This window comes from Setaria viridis, chromosome 9 (assembly GCF_005286985.2).
Source record: "Setaria viridis chromosome 9, Setaria_viridis_v4.0, whole genome shotgun sequence".
NCBI lineage: Eukaryota > Viridiplantae > Streptophyta > Magnoliopsida > Poales > Poaceae > Setaria > Setaria viridis.
In genome coordinates this window covers 35,790,922-35,813,565 of record NC_048271.2, presented here as the reverse complement: position 1 = coordinate 35,813,565, position 22,644 = coordinate 35,790,922, and the positions used below count along the sequence as shown (strand labels likewise).

Genomic DNA, 22,644 nt, shown 5'->3' with positions numbered 1-22,644 from the left:
GATCCTGTTTATTTCATATTATAATCCATCTAAATTATATAATCTAAATCATAGGTCATAGGTAGTACGGTAGAAGAACACTTGGACCACAAATAATTTCAAATAAGCTATTCTTAGGTAGGTTATTTCAGATTTTTTTTCCCAAGATGATCTTTTATCTTATTACTCTTGGACCATAATCCAGCTTATATAATCTGCACTGAGCTTTTGCAGGTTTCAATAATTGAGCCAAGGCTCGATCTTTACCATAGATCGTGGCGAGGTGGTTCAATTTCCTTCATTTCCCGTGCACAAATTTTTCAAGTTAAAGAAGTCTAGGAAATAGTTGCTTTTCCAATCAGATCGAAACATTTGCCCAATGACACAGCTTGACGAGAGAAAGAGATTTGATAAGGGTGAGAGGATTCAAAATCAGCGAGAAATCGAGATAATGCAACACATTCTACCAGGGTCAGCTAATCTGACTTTCGTCTCAACTCACTACAACTAGGCGTCAAAAGGTCATTCACACGGACGGTTCAAAATGCACATTATCGTCAGTTCGGCATATGGGCTAGGCCCATGCGAGAACCCAGCAGATGGGCTTGATTCGTTGATGATGCAGGCGAGGCCAACTTAACAGCCCAGACGTTGGGTTTGATTCATTTTATCCAATTCAGCCGAGCACACTTCTATCTACCGTACTTACTGCTGGCAGTACACTCGCTGTAAATCCTTCCGTACGCGACGAAGGGATCATCCTGGAATCTCCGCATACTTCTCATCTGCCAAAAATGCGGTCACCTGACGCGGACAATCGCATTGCCTAGACGGCTACGTCAATCACCTTGCATTTCTTCTTCACATCACCTGTCGCTCTGCGCATCTTTCTGGCGAGTGGCGAGCGCGCAAAGGTTTTAACTACTATACAACTCTACCAGCAGCCAAAGTATATATAGTAAACCAGTTCATCAGGCTTGGTGCAGATAACAGCACACTGGTAATCTTATAGATTCTTAGCACGTCTTGTTGGACACGAACAACGAAAGTAACTGCGACAGGTAAGTGGAACTGCGGAAGGGATTAATATCCACTATGCACTGGGCGGTGCTTGTTACTTACGCGGTAACAGGGACGTGGCGTCTCGAAGAGATCAGCCGTCCTGAGTGCCCACGACAGGCTTCTCTTGATCCATTTGTAGATAGCCAAGCCCGATCGGCCTCCCCAACAAGAGAGAGGCGACGGGGACGAGGCAAACCCAAACCACCCCCCCCCCCCCCCCCCCCCCCCCCCCCCCCCGGGGCTTGCCGTTCCTGGTTGTCTGACAAGGCCGGCGCCCGGTCGGCGTCTCGAGCTCTCTCGACCGCTTTCCCTTACCGGCCTCCTGACTACCTGCTCCCGCGGCCGGTTCGAAGGAAACGGTGGCTACGAGGAGGAGCGGACCTCGGGCTAGTGGGAGCGGGAGGCAGCTGTGTGTGCCCGCGGGCGTGTGACCTGTGGCTGTGGGTGTGTTGGAGTTGGAATGCTGCTGGAAGGTAGCCAGGTAGGATAGGGTACGCACGCACAGAAGCACGGCGGGACGCGATCACACGATGATGGCGAGCCGGATCGGGAGCTGCTTCCAAGGTGCCACTTGTAGACGTCCCCTTCAGTCCCGCCAAGGAGAAAAGACGCCCAGGAGAAAAGAGGTGTGCTACGGTTTACTGCCGGTTGGTATTTGCAATCAGGATTAAAGGTCCCTTTAATTCTAGGTCAAAAGTCAACCACCCGTGGGAGACCCTTTAATCCCAGGTGAAAACTTCAACTACCCGTGGGGATCCTTTAAATCTCGGATGGTAAGATCAACCGGGACTAAAGACTCCCCTTAATCGCGGTTAGTGTTACCACCCGGAACTACCCTCGAACACCAATCGGGATAAAAGGGGTTTTTAATCCCGGTTGGTGTTTCCCATCAGGATAAAAAGGGTCCCCCATGGCTAGTTGAAAAAAAAGGACTAAAGCCCTCAAACCCTTTTATCCCGGTTAGAAACACCAAGTGGGATATCCCAGTTGGTGTTTCTAACCGGGATAAAAGGGTCCCCACGAGTTAATACAAAAGGATTGCATCCAGATGTGGTGTGTAGTTGGGATGGCAAGGAAGCTATGCGCGAGGTTTGAGGTCATGGGTTCGAATTCCACGAACTGCGCACGCGCATATTTCGCGTGAAAAATTGCATGACTTGTGACTTGCGATGTGCGCGTGTGGGGAGGCCTCTCAGAGATTTCTAATATTTTTTGGCGCAATAATTTTTTTTAAAAAAATTCTTTAGTCCCGGTTGGTTGATTGGGACAAAAGGTCTCCCCTTTTGTCTCAATTGATTTATCCGGATAGTTTTTGAGAAGATTTGCACCTTACCGGCCTTTCAACCAATAGGTGTCACATTCGCTCGGTGTTGATTATTGGTTTTTATAACCCGGCTGGCTCTGAGATGATAAGGTTTTAAAATCTTTAGCTCCCGATCAGAGCGTGGCGGCAGCGATATTTTAGCTTTTGGCCGGTGAAAGCGCGTGGCCGGAGCGAACCCGACCGATATCTTAGTGCGTTCGTACGTACGTAGAGCGGTAGAGACCATGATGCAGTAGTATCTCTGCCAGCAGCAACCGTTGGATGAATGCAACGGACAGGCGCTGGGCCTGCCTGCTGGCTCTGCCCGTGTGCGCGTGCGCCCGGTGCAGGAACGCGCGCGAGCGTGACCACCGGCGGGTCAGGTCCGTGCCTGGATCGCCACGGGACGGAATACGCGCGCGACCAAGCGGCAGCGTTTGGGGTTACGTTATTACGTGTCACGTGCGGGCGGGCGGGCGAAATTCCCACGGCATCTACAAGCAAGAGCCCAGACCAGCACGAAACGCGACCGATGCCCTGGAGGAGAACGGGCAGGAGCACTACCGAGAGCGAGCGCCGAAATTCCCACGGCATCTGCGATCCATCCGACCAACACGCGCCAACTCCCGCCAAGTCACCGTAATGTCAAAACATGCATCCTCCGCTACTACCAGTAGCTGTGAGTACCCGGAAATCACCGCGTTTTTTTTGGCAGAGACCAGACGATCCCAGATGGAGCGCTTGGGATTTGCGAAGCAGCTGAGGTGATGATGGTGCGTGGAAGAGGAGGGAATCGTCCGGGACGTTGATACTGGCGCGGCCGCGGCGCCGCGCTGCTTGTCAACGCTGCGATGGAAGGGGAAACCTGCACGTAATTCCCTGCCTGATGCTAAGACTGCAACCGATGCCGGGCATCTCTGCACGCTAGCACCTCTCCTTCTAGCTAGTTCTGTAGCAATCTTTGTGGACTTCCAGGTGTTTTCACTGTCTCAGCCCTGCCAGTGCCAGGGGTTGATATACCGGCCGGACCAGAATGAACACTTGTTTTTATACTTTCACCTGTTGCATTCTATTCCGGTGGCGATGACACAAACACGTCAGGTCCGTTTGATGATATTTCAGTCACGCCGCACAAAAAAAAGAGAGCCAGGAATTGGTTTTTGACATCATTACAGACGTTGCTGAATCGTTAAATTCTAGCTAGGTCTCTCGGTAGGTCTGACATCATTACAGACTTAAAATCTTTCGGTAGTATCTTCCCTCGGCAACATCAGTCAACCATAATTTAGCTCGGAACCAATCATATTCGCGCAATAACAAATCAAAAAGCGATTAAAATCTTGCTGATACAAAACCGTTTCCCCCTAACACACATGCTACCCCATCAGTGGTAATCTGTATAAATAAGCGCGGCTGATGATCCCTGCCCCGGAGGGGAGGCAGAGGCAGCAGCAACTACCACCAGTATTTAATCTCCTCTTCTCCCTCTTGCCTGTTGGCCTCTTCTGCTGCAGTGCCGTCTGCAGTGGCCTCCAAAGCATCCCCATCCAACGACCAATCCACTTCCAACAAGACACCATCAACAGCGACAAGGCAGCAGACAACCGCGAGCTGCGGGAGGGAGGGAATGGACCGGCCGGAGGAGGAGAACGGGAGGAAGGTGGCGCCGGTGGTCTTCAGGCTGTTCGGCGTGGATGTCCGCCGCGTCGCCGATGAGGAACTAGATGACTTCGGCAACGGGTTCGAGCTCAGGAAGATCTCCAGCATGCCCAACCTCACCGTCAACTCCATCGACCCGGTGCTGCCGCCTGGGGAGGCCGGCGACGGCAAGGCGTACGCCTCCGACGATCTGGAGCTGGCGTCCAGGCAGCAGAAGCGCCGCCGCCGCAAGGCCCAGGAGAGGAAGAAAGGTGACTTCTTTTCCTCTCCCTCCCGGATTCGATTGCTTTGTTCTTGCCGAGGTTCTTCCGTATGATCCGACGACTGATTCGTGAACAAAAAAAGCTGTCCTGGATTCTGAAATCAAGAAAACGACTAAAAATTCGGCCCCTTTATGTGCGAGTCAACGCCAGCTCGCACAATCCACAAGGCGCTCGCCCCAGAGATACAAAGTAGCATCTATTCAGTACTTGGTTCTGTGATTAACCCTGTTCGATTGATTGGTGAAATCCGTGCAGGGATTCCATGGACCGAGGAGGAGCACAGGAAATTCCTGGACGGCCTGAGGCAGCTGGGCAAGGGGGACTGGAGGGGCATCTCCAAGGGCTTCGTGACCACCAGGACGGCGACGCAGGTGGCCAGCCACGCCCAGAAGTACTTCCTCCGCCAGACCAACCCCGGCAAGAAGAAGCGCCGGGCCAGCCTCTTCGACGTCGGCATCGCCGACTTCAGTGACGATCAGGTGAGCACTTTGATGCGATTCCAGTGGGTGATCAGATCTTGCAGCTGATGCTATTCCCTCCATCCGTTTGTTTCAGGTGCCAAGCCCTCCAAATAGTGCCACTAAGCCTGCTCCCACTCAGGAGATAATTCATACCGACCGTGGCGATGTCCCGGTAATTTCTGCAGATTCATTCCTCTGTGCTTCTTGTTCTACCACAGTCTGAGTTACAGGGCGTGTTTGGTTCCACTTGCTTATCATAAGCAGCTAGCTTATTTGAAGTTGCTTATTTTTAGTCCTACCTGCTTGGATACTCTTGCTTATGAGCATTTCTCCCTCCTCATTAAATGAGGGCAGAAGGTGTAAAGTGCATCTTTTAGCTCCCATAAGCAACCCTTATGTTGCTTATGGGTTAAAAATAAGCAGCCCCATAAACAACCTTATAAGCAAGGGTGTTTGGTATTTTAGAGCTAAAAGTTGCTTATTTTTAGCTGCTTATGCATAAGCAATGCAAACCAAACAGGCCTATAATTACCGATTGCTGGCTATTGAGACCTGAAATAAACAAGCATGTATTAACTGAAGAGCTCAACAGTTAATTTTTTTAACCTCATTTCAGATACCAAGCTATAGAGGCTTTGGAGGGATTTTAGGCAATAACATTCAGGTAAAACTATCACCTCTACATTGGTAAGCACATCTTCATGTAGCAACACTCTGAACTGACAAAACTGATTCTTTCCGACAGGTTAGTGAACTAACTAATTATTTCGAGAGACCAATGGCTCACGCCGAGACGTCGTTCGCGTCCATGGCCTCCGGCCTGGAAACAGCCTCTTCGGTCAACAGCCTGGAGCTCAGCATCGCCATCAACAATCTGGAGCTCAGCATCGCGCCTCCTGCTCTCTGCGGTTGCGGTGGCGCTGCCGGGGCAATAAAAGTGCTGTGACTCGAGACGCCGGGCTGCTTGGCTCAGCTGCCGCAACCTGTACCAGCTGCAGGCACCTCCTGCCTGTTCGATCTTGCTGTTGTTGTCTTTGTTATGCTAACTTCGTGTTCTTCGTCGATGGCATGCCGGTTTTCGGCAGTTTCATGTAAGGTCGTCGATATTTCGGTAGTTTCACGTAAGGGGTTGTTGGATACGAGGTGCTAAACTTTAGTAGGATCACATCGGATGTTCGGATACTAATTAGGAGGACTAAACATGAACTAATTACAAAACTAATTGCACATATGGAGTCTAATTCGCGAGACGAATCTATTAAAGCTAATTAATCCATCATTAGCAAATGGTTATTGTAGCCCCACATTATCAAATTATGGACTAATTAGGTTTAATAGATTCGTCTCGCGAATTAGACTCCATCTGTACAATTAGTTTTGTAATTAGACTATATTTAATACTCCTAATTAGTATCCAAACATCCAATGTGACAGATGCTAAAATTTAGCAGGGTATCCAAACACCCCTAGTACTACTGCTACAGGAAGAATATTTGTGAAATGCATGCTAAGTTTTTGTCAGTTTGTAAAAGACATTGAGCAGAAACCAGATTCAGTACTCGATCGGTTGTACTGTGTGGCGTTGATTGCGAGGTGCATTGCATATGATGATATGAAATCAAGGGGGAACCAATTGGGATTGGGCTGGGAAGGGTCCCTCCGTCCCTGTCTCCTTCAAGTGGGTTCGTTTCTTGTTCCAATCTGAGGAGGCAGCCGCTTCAGGTTGTGTGGCTCTGCTGAGGCTCCGATGCCCCAATAATTGGACCATTCGGTCGTCGATGTGACCATATGATAAACCAGGGCAGGGCCAGGGAAATTCCCTCACTCCCCTGTCGTCCAAGACACACCAATCATGTTATCAGTATCCTTCTAACACTGGTTGTGTAACTAGCCCTTGTTTACTTCCCAAGTTGGGAGGTGCCAAATTGGCATTTTGCCATAAATGCGACACTGTAGCGTTTCGTTTGTATTTGTGAATTATTGTCCAAATATTGACTAATTAGGCTCAAAAGATTCGTCTCGCAAAGTACAACAAAACTATGCAATTAGTTTTTGATTTCGTCTACATTTAGTACTCCATGCATGTACCGCAAGTTTGATGTGATGGTAATCTTCTTTTTGCATAGTGTTAAAGTTGGGAGTTTGAAGGGAAGTAAACAAGGCTACGTCCAATGATTGCAGAAACTGCTCCGATTCCGGCTATGTTGCCGGTGTCTCAGGTCACTCTGGTTACATGTGTGCGTAGCTCCATTCGCTTTTGCGTGAATCACACTGGCTAAATTGCACAAGGAATACTTTTTACTGTTTTATTGACTCAGCAACCCATTTGCTGGTGAATGGTGAATTGGTGATAGAGAAGAGAAGCTGAGATGCCTAGAGGATTTTGCAGCCGGATGCAGAGATGCCTAGAGGATTTTGCAGCCGGATGCAGAAATCAGATCATATATGCCGCTCTGAAAAAAAATGAAAAAGCAGAGTCTATCTCTACAAGGCGGGTAAAGATGAAGGGTGCGTCCGAATCTGGAACAGGATATGTGGATCTCGCCAGGATAAGTGTGGTCCGTCCACGCACGAGGGAGCGACAGAGAAGGGCAAGGCGCGGCGACCCATCGTGCAATGCGGACGTGGCCACCGAGAGCGAGAGCGAGCTAGCCTTTTTGCCGCCGGGGCTGTTTTGCCCTCGGGTCCCGGCGACTTTGCTGCCCCCGCCGCCTCACTCTCACCGTCGATCGGCAGCCGTAGCCGGCCGGTGCCCCCACCGTTGCTGGTGGAGGGTCGACGACACACACACACAGCAGCAGCAAGCTTTTCATCATGCTTTCAGCTGGGGCAAAAGATGGACGAAAGGATAGAAAAATGGGCGTGAGGATCATGATATAGCGCGCGGCGACCTTTCGCGAGATTGGGAAAGGTGATCACGGAAGATAAGGTGCGGATTTTCCTTTCCATTTTTCTTTTCCTTCTGGTTTTGATTTGTTCTGATTTGATTTGATTTCGTTTCTTGGGGTTGCTTGGGATCAGGAGCACTCTTTGTGGCCATCGAGGTGGCCAGCCAATCAGGGTGCCCTCCTGTGTACCTAGGAGGTTGGAACTTGGAACGACCGAACGAATACAAGATATGCCAAGTTTATAACCTAGGAGTCGGCGAAAATTTCCTACGGCACACTTGTTGGTGCGCCAACGTTGTTAGCTAGAGATATTGTAGATACACACGATAATGTAGTGCCATAGTCAAAGGCAAAGGATGGAAAATTAAAGATAGTCAAAGAGTGCATGAATCGCGTATATGGGATCGAGATAGATCTTAGTTGACCCAACTTACGTAGAAGCTAGGCCACAAGGCAAGGGAAGTTCACGTGGTGGACGTGCTTTTCTTTTGCATCGTGCCCCAAGTGCTAATTGTTAAGGGACGACGCGTACGATTGTTCATCGGAGGATCGAGCAAAAAACGATCCGGTCAAAAAAACTGCCAGGCACACGGCAAGGATCACAGGCGATGTAGGTAGGACTAGTAGTGACTAGTAAGATTCGGAGTTCAGTTACGAGTAAATGCAGTGGAAGGTTACTACCTGTAACCTGTAGACCTTGCACTGATCCATGTATTAGTACGAGGTCAAGTCGGTGTCTTTGTGATGACACGAGCGAGCGACCTGGGTAGCACAAGGATCTAGTCAGAAAATGCAAATGCCCCATCCTGAGAGAAACGAAGGCGTCGTCTCCTCCCAGGTCCTAATCCCCACGTCATTGTCTACTTGATCAGCTTTCCTTTTTCTTCTGAGTTTTGAGTCAACAACTTAATCATGGTTTAATTAAAAAATAATGATTTTTTAAGTTAATAGTAGTAGAAGAGGAAGTGCATAGGCTTTATACTCCACCCGTCTTAAGTCAAACTAAGTTTGACCAAATTAGAAAATATGCTTAATATGTTGATACAATGTTATCATAGCTTAACTATTTTGTACCATAAATGTCGATAGTCTTCTTTATAAATGTGATCAAAGTTAAAGATAATTTAAGCTAGGACAAAACTAAATGAGTAATTTTTTGGGAGCAATGGGTGTACATGTGTCTTAATGGTCAGGTAAACATATTTTGTGTATCTGTCGGTGAAAATTGGTAGTGTATTTGCTCAGTTATCGTGATACCAAAAGCTGATAATATGCGCGGACGTGTCGACATGAACATCCCCGTTTCACAGTTGACTGGCCATAACGTTACGTCGGCTTCCTGTCAGAGCTTTGCCTCTTCCAGGATTGTTGGAACACTCGCTTGTTCCGCTCCCACTCTTCCAGGGCGGTGCTTCCTGCGTCCAGAATCTTAGGGTAAGTTCCTTTTTCAAACCTGCGGGTAAAACCACCTAGGATTCCTAATTGAACACTTAGAAAAAAAAAGAGAAATTCTAAAAATTCTCACAAAAAGTAAAACATCTAGCCATCAATCGGTAGATTCAAATCATCATACCCATTGGATCTATTATGTTTTCTAAAAAATTACCCACCGCATACCATTATAAAAATAGCCTAAAGTAACCCTAAATCTATATCTAAATTACCCACCTCCACCATTATAAAAAATTAACTAAAGTAACCCCCTAATCTTCATCAGAATTACCCACTCATTCCATTATAAACAATATTTAAAATAACCCCTAAATTTGCAACTAAATTTACATATATATTACCCACATATGTTATTATTAAAAGTAACATGGGGTAACCCTACATTTGAATCCAATCACCTTAATTAAAAATATACAACAATATATGAGTCTAAATCGCTTATTTCTTACACATTGGTATATGATATAATAACTAAGGTATATACACATGATGTGTATCACCATTTATAAAGATATAGAGCAAGTGATGAGAATATAGGTTTCTATGTTAAAATTATAGCTCAAACTTAGGATCCATTAAACAAATTCAAGCGCTTACCTACGACGCAAAGTGAAAAGTTAAATATTATAAATATGGATGAAAATATTAACTAAAATCCATCACAAATCAGATGAAGATAATAAGTATATATCTATATAAGTATTGTGTTCGAATATTTTACAAATGAGATGTAGCTCATGGTAATAGTTTTGTAGCGATGTAGTATTATTTTTTTCATTGGAGACTCCGCATTAGTTCCCACGAGACACGCTAGAAAAAAAAAGATAAATCCTAAAAAATTCTCAAAAAAATCAAAAACATCAAACACCAATCGTGTAAACTCTAATAATAGTCATTAATCTATTATATTTTCTAAAAAGTTACCCGCCACTATCATTATGAAAATATTCAAAATAAACTCTAATCCTATATCTAAATTATTAAGGTCAGCCATTATAAAAAATAATCTACGATAACCTAATAATCTTCATCCAATTTACTCATACATATCATTACAAATCATAATTTAAAATATCATTCTAAATTTGTATTTAAGTTACCCACATATGTTGTTATTAAAAATAACATAAAGTAATCACCTAAATATTAATCTAATTATCTTCGTGTGCATCATATAAATGTCCAAAAGTAAACTAATATATGATTCTAAATTAACTATTTATGTCATTATTAATATAGAAATACTAAATATATACACATGATGAGTGTTACCATTTAGACCATTTATACATGTATGTGAGGAATTGATGAAAAATATCAATTTTTATGCTAAACACAATGTATGGAGGTGTGATACAAAATGAAAAAAGTGTGAATGTGGATCAAAAAGTTTATAGAGTAATTACTAATTAAAAATTAATCACAACTGAATAAAGATAAGTACATCTATATGAGTATTATATTGAAGTATTGAAAAAAATAAGAGAGCAGTAGGTACAATTTTAATTATTAGTTAGGAATTTAATTTCTAAATAATTTTAGATTCAATAGCTTTTAAAAATATTAACCCGTGCCGGCGTGGATGGACTAGTTCCACAAAGCCGATGGCAGTGCCGCAGTGGCCAGTGGGCTGTTCTCCCAGGGCCGGAGCATCGAACAGGCAATTCTTCTGAAACTCTATTCGAAGAGGACCCACCTTGTATTGCTTAAATTGCCATGGAGGTGTGAGGGCGTTTGCTCTAAAAAGAACTACTGTTACGAAGCAAGATTACTGTAAACTTTACATCAGGTTTTAGAGAAGGCCAAAAGCATAATGATAATCTGCAAAACGTGCCGGCTCTCTTGAAAAAATTGCAGTCGATATGCCACAGCATGTCAGCATGCACCTTGTCAGCTTGATACGGCATTTAACCCTGTTACCAGGCCTATGCCAGAGACATGCCTCTAAATGGGCTAGCCCATCTTGCGGCGTTTCTGATGGGCTATACCCCCGTTGCCATTGTGTGTGGTGGATCAAGCTGTCCGGCCCCGGATTAAGCCCAAGCAACGATCCGATCCAAAGTCGCGGACCTCCACTCCTTCCCTTCCGTCGCCGGCGTCCATCGCCCGGCGTCGATGGCGAGCCCCCGGGAGCGGAGGCTTCCGCCGCCCGCGTTCCGGATGGAGAACCCCTTCAGCGTGAAGGTTTTGCAGGTCTTCACCGGATTCGGTGTCGGATGCGGCGTTGGCATCGGCGTCGGCCGACCCATCTACCTAGGTAATGTGAATTTTGGAGGACCTTATCCTGGTTTCGTTCTTAGATGACCGAGGTGGGTTCAGGGGAATCGAATCAGTCATAGGTAGGTGGGGGTGTTCTTTGGGTTTGGCATTTCTTTGAACAGATTAATGACGACGTAGGGGCTGCCTCCTCACAGTGGCATTTCGTCGAACAGTTCGTGTTGTGTGTAAATTAATCGAACGGGAGCTACATTATTTGACTTGGTGATTACTTAAACACCCGCGTTTGGAAATATATAAATATGTGGTTGATTCATGCTTGCTAATTCTGGCACCTGCACGTCAAATGCTGTCCAAAGCTTGGCAAATTGCCTTTAGAGTAATGGATTAATTTCACGATCGGCTTCTTGTCTAAGAAGTTACCTTCTATATTTATTTCAGGTATGATACCTGGGCTTCAGCAAGTTATGAGTGCTACAAGAGGCGCAACAGATGCCTTTTCTGGTGTCACAAGGCATGTCAATTCTGCGGTACGATAAGATTTAGCACTTTTCAGTGCATAAACGCCCATTCTGTAAATCTGATCCTGTATTTGGTGCTTATCTGATGGTGCTATTTTCGTCTCTCCCTGTGTTTGTGCTCTAGCTGAGGACATCTGGGTTAAAGAACATTGAAGCGGGAATTGGCTGTGGAGTTGGTATGGGCCATGGTTTTGGAATAGGTACATATTGCAGCTATTTCAAAAAATTAACTTTGTATTCCTGTCCATCCTTATATGAACTGTCCTCACTTATGTTCAATTATGATGCCTTGTCTCCATTAAGTTTTCTTTTTTAGTTCTTTCCCTGTTAAGTAAGTGCAGCAGTGTATACGCATCAGCATGTTTTTTCATCTATTCCTCCTCATTTAAAGTTAATGCAGAGTACTTGTGTAATTGCTATTGCATGGTGATACTTTGGTTCACTTTTATGCCCCACTTGCATTTCTGTTCATTGTAGGCGTGTAGTTAGTTCATCTATCCTATGCGCAGTTGCTTTGGTTGAACGAAAGATGTAACTTTAATACCATAATAATGATAATGGAGGACAACGTTTTTTTTTTCATTTTTGCAGACTAGCACTATCCATATGTCTTTTTTCTTTGAATACGCAGCACTTAAAACATTAGCTCCGCTCCACAGACAAGGATAAATCGACCTACATGCAAAACCAAGACCAACTAGGACTCAAACTTGGTCAGTTGTGCCAATCAAGGGCCGAGCTAGGTGAACAGGTCACTGACTCACTGGGGTCTTCTCCATACCACTGGGTCAGGGATTGCCCAGAACATTAATTTTCCACTTAATTCACTGAAGCTTTTCAGGATCAGCTGACCCTGATAAATAGCCGTAGCTCCGCCCCTGGTTCCAATCCTTTGGCCCTGGCCATGACTCACTACCATGACTCATCCCTAATGATCTGTAGAACCTTTTGAATGTTGGCGAACATGAGGACAAAACCACTCTGGTGCTTCCATATTGTCCAAGCACCCAAAGTTATCAAGGAGTTCATTCCAGCCTGCATTGAACTTACCACCAAAGTGATGGTACTGGACCACCATTCAAAGAAATGTGATGCGGAAGATTGGGGTGATAGACTGGGGAGACCATAGTGTCTATACAACAGGGACCAAGTCTCTCTCTCTTTTTTTTTTGAAAACTGGACCAAGTTTCTCTTGCAATTGGGATTATCCATATGTTGCGTGTATGGCCATTTCTTCAACTGCTGCAGCGCTTTAAGCTGGTTTTTACCAGATAACTTTTTGTGCACCAACTTGTGCACTTGTTTCCTGTGAGATGAAGCAAACCTTATTTCTCTTCAACTTTCAGGAATTGCACTGAAGCCACGAGTACTTCATGGAATTCAGTCATCTTTTGGGGTACATATATGAACTGTAGTTTGCCCCCATTTTCTTCCGTTTCCCTTTTTCAGTGCATTAACATTGATTGAACTAGTTTTTTTCTTCTTCTAGGAAATAATGTCTAAATTGACGTCAAGGCTAAAGGATAGCCCTGAGATGCCGTCTGCATCGAATCCTATGGCTCGTTCTTTGTCTAGCAATCAACAAACTCACGATGGTATGCCCATGGATCTAGAGGCTAAGACTGCAGAAAGTAATTTGAAGAACACTACAAGTTATGAAATGTCAAGAGTACAGCAACCTAATCAGCCAGAAGCATTAACTGGGAGTCGAACTGAAAAGGTCATTGCCAATTTTCTACAGAATCCACTGTTCCAGAATGATACAAAGATGGACTCCAGAGATGCGGTATGCACTAAAACACTCTTAAACTTTACAATACATATTGTTCATTTGTTTGTGCAGTTGTAGCTTCAACTATGTCTTTGGCTGCTGAATTGTTATGCACCAGATGTCCTGAACTATTTTTTCTTTATTCATTTCAGCCTGGAAATTTACAAGGAATGGATAATGTACTCCAGCTGGTGAGTTCAGTTCAGTTATACTTATGACATTTGCTTGGCAGTTCCATCCATTTCTGTGTTAGATGTGTTTTATTCATTCATCCCAATATAACCCGAAAATGTTGTGCCTCTAGACTTTTAAGCTATAGTTCTCGTTACATGTAGGAAGGCAGTAGAGAAGTGCTTTGTTGGTTATATTAATCATACTGTATTCATGTAAAGATTGGTTCACAATTGATTGTTTTTCATAGCAATGCAAGCCTCGTAGCTGATTATAATCGGTTATGCATTTTCAGGTACTGAAGCACCAAAGGGTTATTGAAGAACTGCGGGAGGAAAATGAAAATCTGCGTCAGATACTTGTAGAGGAACTTAAGGTTTCACCGACCAAATTACAAATAGATCGTAAAAACGGAGTGAAGGCCTATTATCCGTGCTCGGACTGCTTCGAATGCCGCCGTCGAAGTCGGAAAACAAGATAGCAGCAGGAATTGCCTGTGTAGTTTAGCACAATTTTGGTAGTTCATTCAGTAGGCGACCAGTGCAGTAGAGAGCCACAGTACTAATGCTGTCCACAATATCCTCTCGAGAAATTGCAGATCAACTGTGATTGTTCAGTACAGTTGTCAGTAACGTTATCCATCAGCTGTTTCATCTGCAACATTTGTTTCTCCATTTGATTGATGCAGAACGCTTTGTCCCGGCTTCTGAAGTCTGAATCTACGAAGGACATTTTGCTCCTTTTCTCATTCCATTGATATCTAAATGCGCAGAAATGTATTAATCTTACTTTTCTTTTGCGAGGCGTATTAATCTTACTTGTAAACGCTTTTTTGGAACTCGCTTATCTATAGCTTATCTAATAAGCCCACTGTCTGGAGAATCCGCTGTCTGAATAAGCAGGGTGTTTGGCAATCCTGATTCTGAATAAGCAGGGTGTTTGTCAATCTTGATTATTTTGTGTCGATTGTCTGTCCTAGCTGGTAAATTGACCTGAATGCCGCTGAGGCTGATAATAGCTCATTTTTGTTGTGAACACGATGAGAAGACAATAATTCTAATGTCTTTGGAGTTTGTTAAATAGAAATTGCATTACAATAATGTGAAATTCATATGATAGATTGGTCTAGTATGGAAACAAGAACCTCTTCAAATTTCCTACCGATAGTTTTTAATGAGCCACGGAAATTATTCTTACATTGCCTAAGAGCAGGAGCAGAGCAATCGCCTATCCTGTAAAACATATGATGTTCTGGAAGTCCAAGGCCATGAAGCTTTCCTTTCTCGCCAAAACCCAAGCAAGACCCTCTTCGCCTTCTCCCTGCTCAGGTACTTTTTGCAATCTTTCCTTTCTCAAATCGTTTGCTCGCCGCTGCAGCACCCCACGGCGCCCGACCTCCTCTCGCTGCTCCCCTACGCGCCACTCCGCTGCGCGACCCGCGGGTGCGGCGCCGCGCTCAACCCGTTCTCGCGCGTGCACCACGGCTCCGCGCGATGGTCCTGCCCCTTCTGCGGTGCCGGCGCCAACCCGTTCCAGCGACACCTAGCGCCCGACGCGCTCCCCGCCGACCTCTTCCCCATGCACTCCAGCGTCGAGTACGCACTGCCGCCGGACCCGGCCGAGGAGGGGGGCCGGGGCCGCCCACACACGTGTTCGTGGTGGATGCCGCCACGGAGCTGGTGGTAGTGGACTGACGTGCGGGAGGAGGAGGCCGCAGGGGACGCGCGGAGGAGGGCAGGAGGCGGCGGGCGTCGAGGGAGGCAGCGGCGCCGTCGGCCAGGAGGTGGAGGTGGAAAGGGTATAGGGAGAAAAGAGGGTTCACTTAAGCAATAAGTGGCTCCCAAACCGCGTACGAGAAAATCGAACCTGCTATTGTTTTGTGGATTTTAGACTAAGCCGCTTAGCACACAAGCGGGAAATAAGCGAGGCGTTTGAGTGAGATTTTCGCTTATTTGCACCTATAAGCCGCTTATAAGCGGATAAAAGAGGGCCATAATCAGCTGTTCTGCAGTGCTGTATGCATTGTGAGGACTGCAAAGCCTGCAAGGGTGGGCAAGAGTCAACAACACATAGTTGACCATTCGGAGGTGTGTGGGTCCAATGTGTAAGCGACTGCGACGCGGTGTTTACGCTGCTGTTGTGTGCGTACACTAGCTGTGGGCGTAGCAATTACGAGCCGAGGCGGAAAGCCCGGGCGGGAAAACGGCACGTGTTCGCACCGCGCTGAGATCCGCCGCTCCAAAAACTCCCCTCCCGCACAAATTTTCCCGCCTCCCGCCGCCCTCCGATCCACAAAACTCAGAACCTCCGAGGACCAAATCGCAAAAGCACCGTTCCCTCTTCTGTTCTAGAAGAGGCAAGCGAGAGAAGAACACCGCTCGAAGCCAAGCGCCGCCGGCTCCCCACCTCCATCCCATGCCTTCCGGGCCCTAGCCGCGCAGATCCGAGCGCCTAGCCCTCCCCGATGGCTCCGGACGGCGCCGCGGCCGCTCTCTCGGTGGAGATGGAGCTGGCTTGGCACCTCCTCACAGTGCTCGTCCGCCTCGGTCGCCCCGTCGCCGCCTCGGACCTCGCCACCGCCGCCTCCGCCGCGGCCCTCACCGCCGCCGCCTCCGCCTCCACCTCCGCCGCGGCCCTCTCCGTCTCACCGGACTTAGTCGAGCGGATGTGTCGTATCCCTGGGTCTCCACTGCGAATCTCCGGCGGCGGCGTGGTGACAGCCTCTGAGACGGCCGTCCTGGCGTTTATGAGGTTTGCGGGGTTGGATGTCCCGGCCCCAAGGGTGTTGTTGAGACCTCCCGAGGTGAGGAAGTGGTCGGGGGAAGTGACGATTCGGTATGAGCGCAAGCGGAAAGTGTCGGATGTGAGCTGCTTCAGCACGAAGAGGCACCGACTACTAGCGCCGGACTCAGGTGTTTAATTTCTCAGAGAAGCCAGATTGTTCCATTTACATGTTTTTACTGTATGCGTGCTGGTTCAGGAGGGCTATCCTTGTTTCTATATTCATTTGGGTTCATTTTGTGCAGATTTGATGGAACACAGCGAGCAGGAGTCGAATCAGCTGGTTGCACAAACCTGTGCCCCAGCTGCTACTGGAGAGGTATGATGTCTCTTCCTAGTTGCTGTACGCTTGTTATTTCATTGCAACATGTCCAAATTAAAGAAATCGAAGATGCGAAGACCCAACAAATTGCCAATCTAGCCCTACTTTCTTTTATTTGCTTGTAGTTAGTCTGATTGGACATTTGAAATCATTTCATGTTATTTCTTTTTATAGGCCATGGGCACAAAATCCCTAGGATATTAGGCTCTTACGCATGAATAATCTGTTCCATAGGGCTTACTAATTTTCATCAGTAGATTGCCACAATTTTGATTGGTTTGGTCCATCCATAGAGTAAATGGCATGAAAGATAGCTTGAAATTAACCGTTGAACTTTTGTCATATCTTATACTCAGGTACATTTGGAGGTTATGCAAGAGTTGCAGGATAGGCTTCCCACTATCAGCACATTTATCGGTGAACCTTCCTTAGGACTTCCAACTGGGGCTACTCTTGTTCCCAATGATGCTAAAATTACCACGCTTTGTCTTCAACCTGAACTTGCGCAGTCTCTTAAAGGTGATGATGGCACAGTTCTCGGGAACATGGCTTTAACACTGGTTCCAACAAATCTGTCAGATTGTTGTTCTGTCAATCTTCCTCCACTGGATGCTGAGAAATCCAAAAACATCGATGCAGAAGTTGATGGTAAAAGTAGTAGGATTGGTGAATCTGAACAAGCTGCATTCCTTAACTGTACAGTAGAGGATAGTGATGATCTACAAAAAGAGTCTGTCCATCCCACGACCATTCATGCTGTTGTAGCTGGGGAAACAGAAAATCATGCTGGGGAAAGAGAGAATCAGGCTGAAGATCTAAATCTCGTTTGCAAAAATCCAGGCAGCCCAATTAATTATAATACAAAGAGAGATGATAGTATAGAAGCATTTGATACTATTCCAAATCAAGCAGATGCTTTACAATACAACTGCCCAGATGCTGGGCATCATGAGAATCTCCCAACTTGTGGTCAGGAAAAGAATCCACTATGTGCCAATGCATGCGCAGAAGTTTGTAAGGATAAGACAACACAAATTTTGTTCCAACCTCCTATGGACACCAAGGCTGCACCTATAGCATCTCAAATGAACAGAAATAGTGAACCTGAAGCATTGCCGCAGGAAGCTACAAGGTATGACTGTATGGACATGAGGGACCTGAACATTATTGCTGAAAATAGAGAAAGCAAATATCTAAATAATGGAAAGCAGCCCTGGAATGAGGTGGAGGCCAATGTATCTAAAAATGGGCAGGATAGAATGGTTGCGAAGCAAAATGAGAAGACCAAGAAAAATGCACTGCCCAAAGAAGATAAGGACCGCTTTGCAGCAAAGGCTCAAAAGGTTAGTTTGTCAACATATGGTCACTTAATGATTGCTAAGTCTTGTATGAATCATTTATGTCCTGTACCTATCCCAGCCTTCTATTCAAGATTTTATTTATTAACTTTTATTTTATTTTGCTGTTCTGCTGCCATCGTTTTCAGAGCCATGTAGTTCCAAAACAACTTCCTAGCTTCAAGGGTTTTGTCATAGAAGAGGAGGAAGGGTCTGGTAAGAATCCTGTATATTTCTTTTGGAACTGTCACTTAGTTTTTTTTTTCTGAATGCAGACTAATATGTCATGTTCATTATTTACTCAGGAGGTTACGGGACTGTTTATAGGGCGCTGAGAAAAAAAGATGGACGAATATTCGCTATAAAATGTGTGAACATCAAGCCACAAGTCTTGATGTATTTATTTCTCCATTTTTATAAAGGTTTTTGTGAGAAAGAAATTAACTCTATGTTTCTACTTACAGGTCCTCACCCAAATGCTCATCCACACCATGTTAACAATGAACTAAAGATGCTGGAGCGTTTTGGGTACTAATTACCTAGCCCTCTCACTAAAACTTTTAAGAGTTGTTTTTGTTATCCATAGTAACATTAATGCGACTGCCATGTTTTTCCATGCAGAGGGAAACATTGTGTGATTAAATACGAATGCTCTTTGAAAAGTGGCGAACTAGAGTGCTTTGTTCTAGAACATGTTGAGCATGACAGACCAGAGGTATAGTGACTTTTACTAGCTCTGAAGCTATCTGTCTTTTTATTCAGTACCCATAATTAATCATCCTTTTTGAATTATTTCTTTTGTCTCCTAGATTTTGAAAAAGGAAATAGCCTTGCTTGAGTTGCAGTGGTATGGGTACTGTCTGTTCAGAGCTCTTGCAAGCTTACATAGACAGGTCTTTATAAGTGCATGCTACCCTGGTCAACTGTTGATTTCTGTTGCCGATTCTAATCGTGGATATCTGATAACTGTATGCTTGTCTCCAGGGGGTAGTGCATAGAGATGTCAAACCTGGAAACTTCCTCTTCTGTCGCAAACTGAAGAAGGGGTATCTTATTGACTTCAACCTGGCAAATGTTAGTGCTTGTACTGTTCTTTCTATTTGATGCTTACTTTTTTATGAATATTTCCTGTATTGCTTGATGCTAACTGAGTCTGGAATTCTGCCACTATGTGTTTTCCTGATTTTGCATGCAGGATCTCCACCAGAAGTTCTTGAAAAACAGTAAGTCACTTCCTAAATTTGAATTATTAATTGGTGTTTTTTGGTGGGCATTATTAATTGGTGTGTTATGGGGGCGGCAGACAGCCAGCCCTTCCTCATTAGTTAGAGAGATAGGATCAGTTAGGGATATGATTAGATATGATTTGTTAGGATTTGATTCGATCTTCCTCAGGGGTCAATGAATCCTCTTTCCTTTCTATATAAAAGGGAGGTGATGTATAAAGGGAGGTAAACAATGAAGAAGAATTAATCCCAATTCTCCCCAAAAGTCTACTCCCCTTCCAATCAGACTCTGCCAGTGATCTTCCCGGCTGTTTTTACCCAAAACAAACTTACATGGTGTTTGATAGTGAACTTCTGCTCATAGTTTTCTGTCAGAATAGTTTATTGTCCCAGTTCTGGACTGTGCGCTGAATACAGTCCATACCGGTATTTTTCATGCTGTTACTCGATCTTAGGGGAAAAAAGAATGACTTTGGAACGTTTATAGTCGTGCTGGCATAAAAGAGGGTTGAATAGAATTCAAATATATCCCATAGTTCAGTTCAAGAGTTGGACCCACTAGATCAGATCAGTGTTTTTGTCAAAAAAGCGTTATCCTGGTGATGATCCTGACAAGGTGGTGAATTTCATTAGCTTGAACACCTACATTTACGCATAAGATATCTGACTGATATATGTGCTGAAAAGTTTTGCTGCATGTACCTTTTGTTCCTTGACATAATGATTGTGAACTGTAGCTACTGAAATGTTTCAGCAATGTATATGTGCTGTAGTCATCAACAATCACTATCTGATTCATTGGAAGTTATACTTATTGGAAAGCTAGAAAAAGCTTATTAATTTTGAACATTCAAATTACCGCAATTCTATTCTACTGTACTATGGCTGACTGATGGAGATGAAATTTTGGTTTAATTGATTAGGTAAATCTGAGACAATTTCATGTGGGAAGGATACAGCATCTCAAACATTATCAAAATTTGCCCCAGTAGTTCACGCCAAAGAAGCAGTTGATGATTCAAAGCAACCTCTTCCTTTGAAGAGGAAAAGATCCAGTAAAAACCCAGTGGATAGTGCACCTAAGATCGACAATAAAAGTACCCAAGCTGCTGATGTATCTGGTGTAACCTCTGCGAAGGATCCTACAAGCACAAAAACATCATTAGATAGGTTAAAGCAGCCAATGCCTTACAAAGGGCGAAAGGAATTAATGAACTTCTTGCATGAGGCAATGCAAAGTCCCAACAAAAATACAGTGCCTGCTCCTGCTTCCCAAAGGAAGAGGGTCGCTGCTCCTATTGGTAGTGTGGATCGAAAGCTCTTTATGCTGACTCCAATGCCCCTGCATTCTGGTGGTAGTGCTGTTGCTGGTTCTGGCACATTTAACAACAAAGGTGGATTTTCCCAGTAACTGTGTCTTGCACATGTCTTGATATTCAATTGAACATCCCTAGCTATTAGAATGATCTAACTAACTGGTAGTTGCAGGACATGGAAAACATCGAAGAGAAGGTCCATGTGTTGGAACTAAAGGATTCCGGGCTCCAGAGGTTTGATTATGTTTCCTGTTGTGAGAGTCGAGTGTTTCATCCTTGAAGTTTCATATACTGAAGGTGATGTTTTTCCTATAGGTTCTCTTTAGGTCTTTCCACCAGGGTTGTAAAGTTGATGTCTGGTCCGCTGGGGTGACGCTCCTGTACTTGATAATTGGCAGAACACCTTTTGGTGGTGATCCTGAACAGTGAGTTAACTTACACATTACAGCAATGTGTATCCTCAGTCCCTAACTGAAGAATGTTGCTAATATGTTGCATTTGTATGATAAAGGAACATCAAGGAAATAGCAAAGCTGAAAGGTAGTGAAGAACTGTGGGAGGTAGCGAAAGTGCACAACTGCGAATCTTCGTTCCCATCGGTATGTTAACTCTCACCTCAAGTTCTTACATTCTTTGAATAGGCTGCTGAGTCTGATTCCTAAAAACACTCTTCGGTGTCAGGATCTGTTTGATTTCAAATCGTTTCACTCTGTGGATCTGAGGCAGTGGTGTACAGCCAACACACGCAGGCCAGAGTTCCTCAAGTTGATACCTGAATCATTTTTTGACCTGCTGGATAAGTGCCTCGCTGTCAACCCCAGGTGCAGGCTCACATCAGAGGATGCGCTCAAGCATGATTTCTTTTCTCCATGCCGTGATAGCTTCAGAAAGCCCAAGATGCTTAGGATTTCAGCTGGTTCTGACGCTGCTTCTTCATCGTCACCCCAGAACATAGCGCTTACAGCAAAACAATCATAGCGCTCGTTGCACCGTACAGACCTGTATTAACACCTGCAAGCTGATTGTGACCAGCTAGCTAATTACAGACTAGAAAATAGCCTAAATGTTTCCCCCTTGATGTAAGTAAACACCAATACTGAAGATGTACTGATCCCTCGTGCTAGGATTCCTGCAATATCCGAGTCTGACTCGTGTACAGCGAGTATGTGGTGTGTGCGTGTTTTTAACTGTGAACACTTTCTTTCGGAGCAAATTTTGTTGGTGTACTTGCTTCTGCAATCCGTAGCTTTGCTTCATGAGGTGCTCATTACTCTACTCTACTTTTATGTGCATCACAACTTCTACGCTTTCCTTTGATCACACAAAAGATGTGCTTCAGTCAAGACGAGCGTTGGGTGCTTGTAAGTTGTATATGTTAATTAACACCCAGTCATCTGTCAACATCATATGCTCGTGTATTTTCCACGATACCGTCTCGCAGCAATTACACTGCTGTCAACAACAGTCCGTGTTGTTGACTTAGCCCTTGTTTACTTCACTCCCAACTTCCAACTTTGGCACTATGCAAAAAGAAGATTCCCCATTACATCAAACTTGCGGTACATGCATGGAGTACTAAATGTAGATGAAATTAAAAACTAATTGCACAGTTTTGTTGTACTTTGCGAGACGAATCTTTTGAGCCTAATTAGTCAATGTTTGGACAATAATTCACAAATACAAACGAAACGCTACAGTGTGCTACAGTGCCAGCACAGTAATTTGGCACCTCCCAATTTGGCCAACTAAACAAGGCCTTAGAAATATAGCGAGTATGTGGTGTAACATCTTCGGGATAAGTCGGCATATTCTGGTGACGCTTTTTTTAGGGCGACCCTTGTCACGGGTTCGGTTCGTCGGAGTCAAGCCCTGCCCACGAGAAGCTACTCCGATCAACCTCGAGTGGCGTTCATCG

The 22,644-nt window shown here is 45.0% G+C and overlaps 3 protein-coding genes across 6 annotated transcripts; all 3 read left to right on the top strand.

Moving 5' to 3' along the window:
• The first annotated feature begins 3,760 nt into the window (after positions 1–3,760).
• On the top strand, positions 3,761–6,285 carry LOC117840699 (transcription factor MYBS2). Its single transcript, XM_034721220.2, has 5 exons — positions 3,761–4,254; positions 4,522–4,745; positions 4,822–4,899; positions 5,344–5,391; positions 5,473–6,285. Exons 1-5 carry the CDS (start codon positions 3,972–3,974, stop codon positions 5,671–5,673), a joined length of 834 nt encoding a protein of 277 aa, XP_034577111.1. The 5' UTR covers positions 3,761–3,971; the 3' UTR covers positions 5,674–6,285.
• A 1,054-nt stretch (positions 6,286–7,339) lies between these two features.
• Positions 7,340–14,495, top strand: LOC117835049 (uncharacterized). 2 transcript variants are annotated; one of them, XM_072290664.1, is made up of 7 exons: positions 7,340–7,656; positions 11,726–11,814; positions 11,930–12,005; positions 13,152–13,201; positions 13,295–13,591; positions 13,729–13,767; positions 14,043–14,495. In XM_072290664.1, the coding sequence occupies exons 2-7, from the start codon at positions 11,728–11,730 to the stop codon at positions 14,226–14,228; spliced, it is 735 nt and encodes a 244-aa protein (XP_072146765.1). In that variant the 5' UTR covers positions 7,340–7,656; positions 11,726–11,727; the 3' UTR covers positions 14,229–14,495. The 2 variants fall into 2 exon arrangements, with proteins under 2 accessions (XP_072146765.1, XP_034570289.1); XM_034714398.2 differs by lacking the exon at positions 7,340–7,656 and adding an exon at positions 10,652–11,324.
• A 1,561-nt stretch (positions 14,496–16,056) lies between these two features.
• LOC117840902 (uncharacterized) lies at positions 16,057–21,968 on the top strand. 3 transcript variants are annotated; one of them, XM_034721442.2, is made up of 15 exons: positions 16,059–16,659; positions 16,774–16,847; positions 17,207–18,193; positions 18,337–18,403; positions 18,493–18,555; positions 18,652–18,715; positions 18,809–18,902; positions 18,997–19,080; positions 19,172–19,261; positions 19,383–19,410; positions 20,337–20,807; positions 20,896–20,963; positions 21,045–21,154; positions 21,241–21,328; positions 21,411–21,968. In XM_034721442.2, the coding sequence occupies exons 1-15, from the start codon at positions 16,212–16,214 to the stop codon at positions 21,705–21,707; spliced, it is 3,033 nt and encodes a 1,010-aa protein (XP_034577333.1). In that variant the 5' UTR covers positions 16,059–16,211; the 3' UTR covers positions 21,708–21,968. The 3 variants fall into 3 exon arrangements, with proteins under 3 accessions (XP_072147196.1, XP_034577333.1, XP_034577334.1); XM_034721443.2 differs by having other exon boundaries at positions 16,061–16,659; positions 20,902–20,963; XM_072291095.1 differs by lacking the exon at positions 18,997–19,080 and having other exon boundaries at positions 16,057–16,659.
• The last annotated feature ends 676 nt before the right edge of the window (positions 21,969–22,644 follow it).

Bases quoted from the DNA above. Each gene is read 5' to 3' on its own strand.
- LOC117840699 (XM_034721220.2), top strand. From the start codon at position 3,972: ATGGACCGGCCGGAGGAGGAGAACGGGAGGAAGGTGGCGCCGGTGGTC. The intron at 4,255-4,521 runs GTGACTTCTTTT...AAATCCGTGCAG, and splicing joins GGCCCAGGAGAGGAAGAAAG to GGATTCCATGGACCGAGGAG. The intron at 4,746-4,821 runs GTGAGCACTTTG...CGTTTGTTTCAG, and splicing joins CCGACTTCAGTGACGATCAG to GTGCCAAGCCCTCCAAATAG.
- LOC117840902 (XM_034721442.2), top strand. From the start codon at position 16,212: ATGGCTCCGGACGGCGCCGCGGCCGCTCTCTCGGTGGAGATGGAGCTG. The intron at 18,194-18,336 runs GTTAGTTTGTCA...CATCGTTTTCAG, and splicing joins TTGCAGCAAAGGCTCAAAAG to AGCCATGTAGTTCCAAAACA. The intron at 18,404-18,492 runs GTAAGAATCCTG...TTATTTACTCAG, and splicing joins AGAAGAGGAGGAAGGGTCTG to GAGGTTACGGGACTGTTTAT.
- LOC117835049 (XM_034714398.2), top strand. From the start codon at position 11,183: ATGGCGAGCCCCCGGGAGCGGAGGCTTCCGCCGCCCGCGTTCCGGATG. The intron at 11,815-11,929 runs GTACGATAAGAT...TTTGTGCTCTAG, and splicing joins CAAGGCATGTCAATTCTGCG to CTGAGGACATCTGGGTTAAA. The intron at 13,768-14,042 runs GTGAGTTCAGTT...ATGCATTTTCAG, and splicing joins TGGATAATGTACTCCAGCTG to GTACTGAAGCACCAAAGGGT.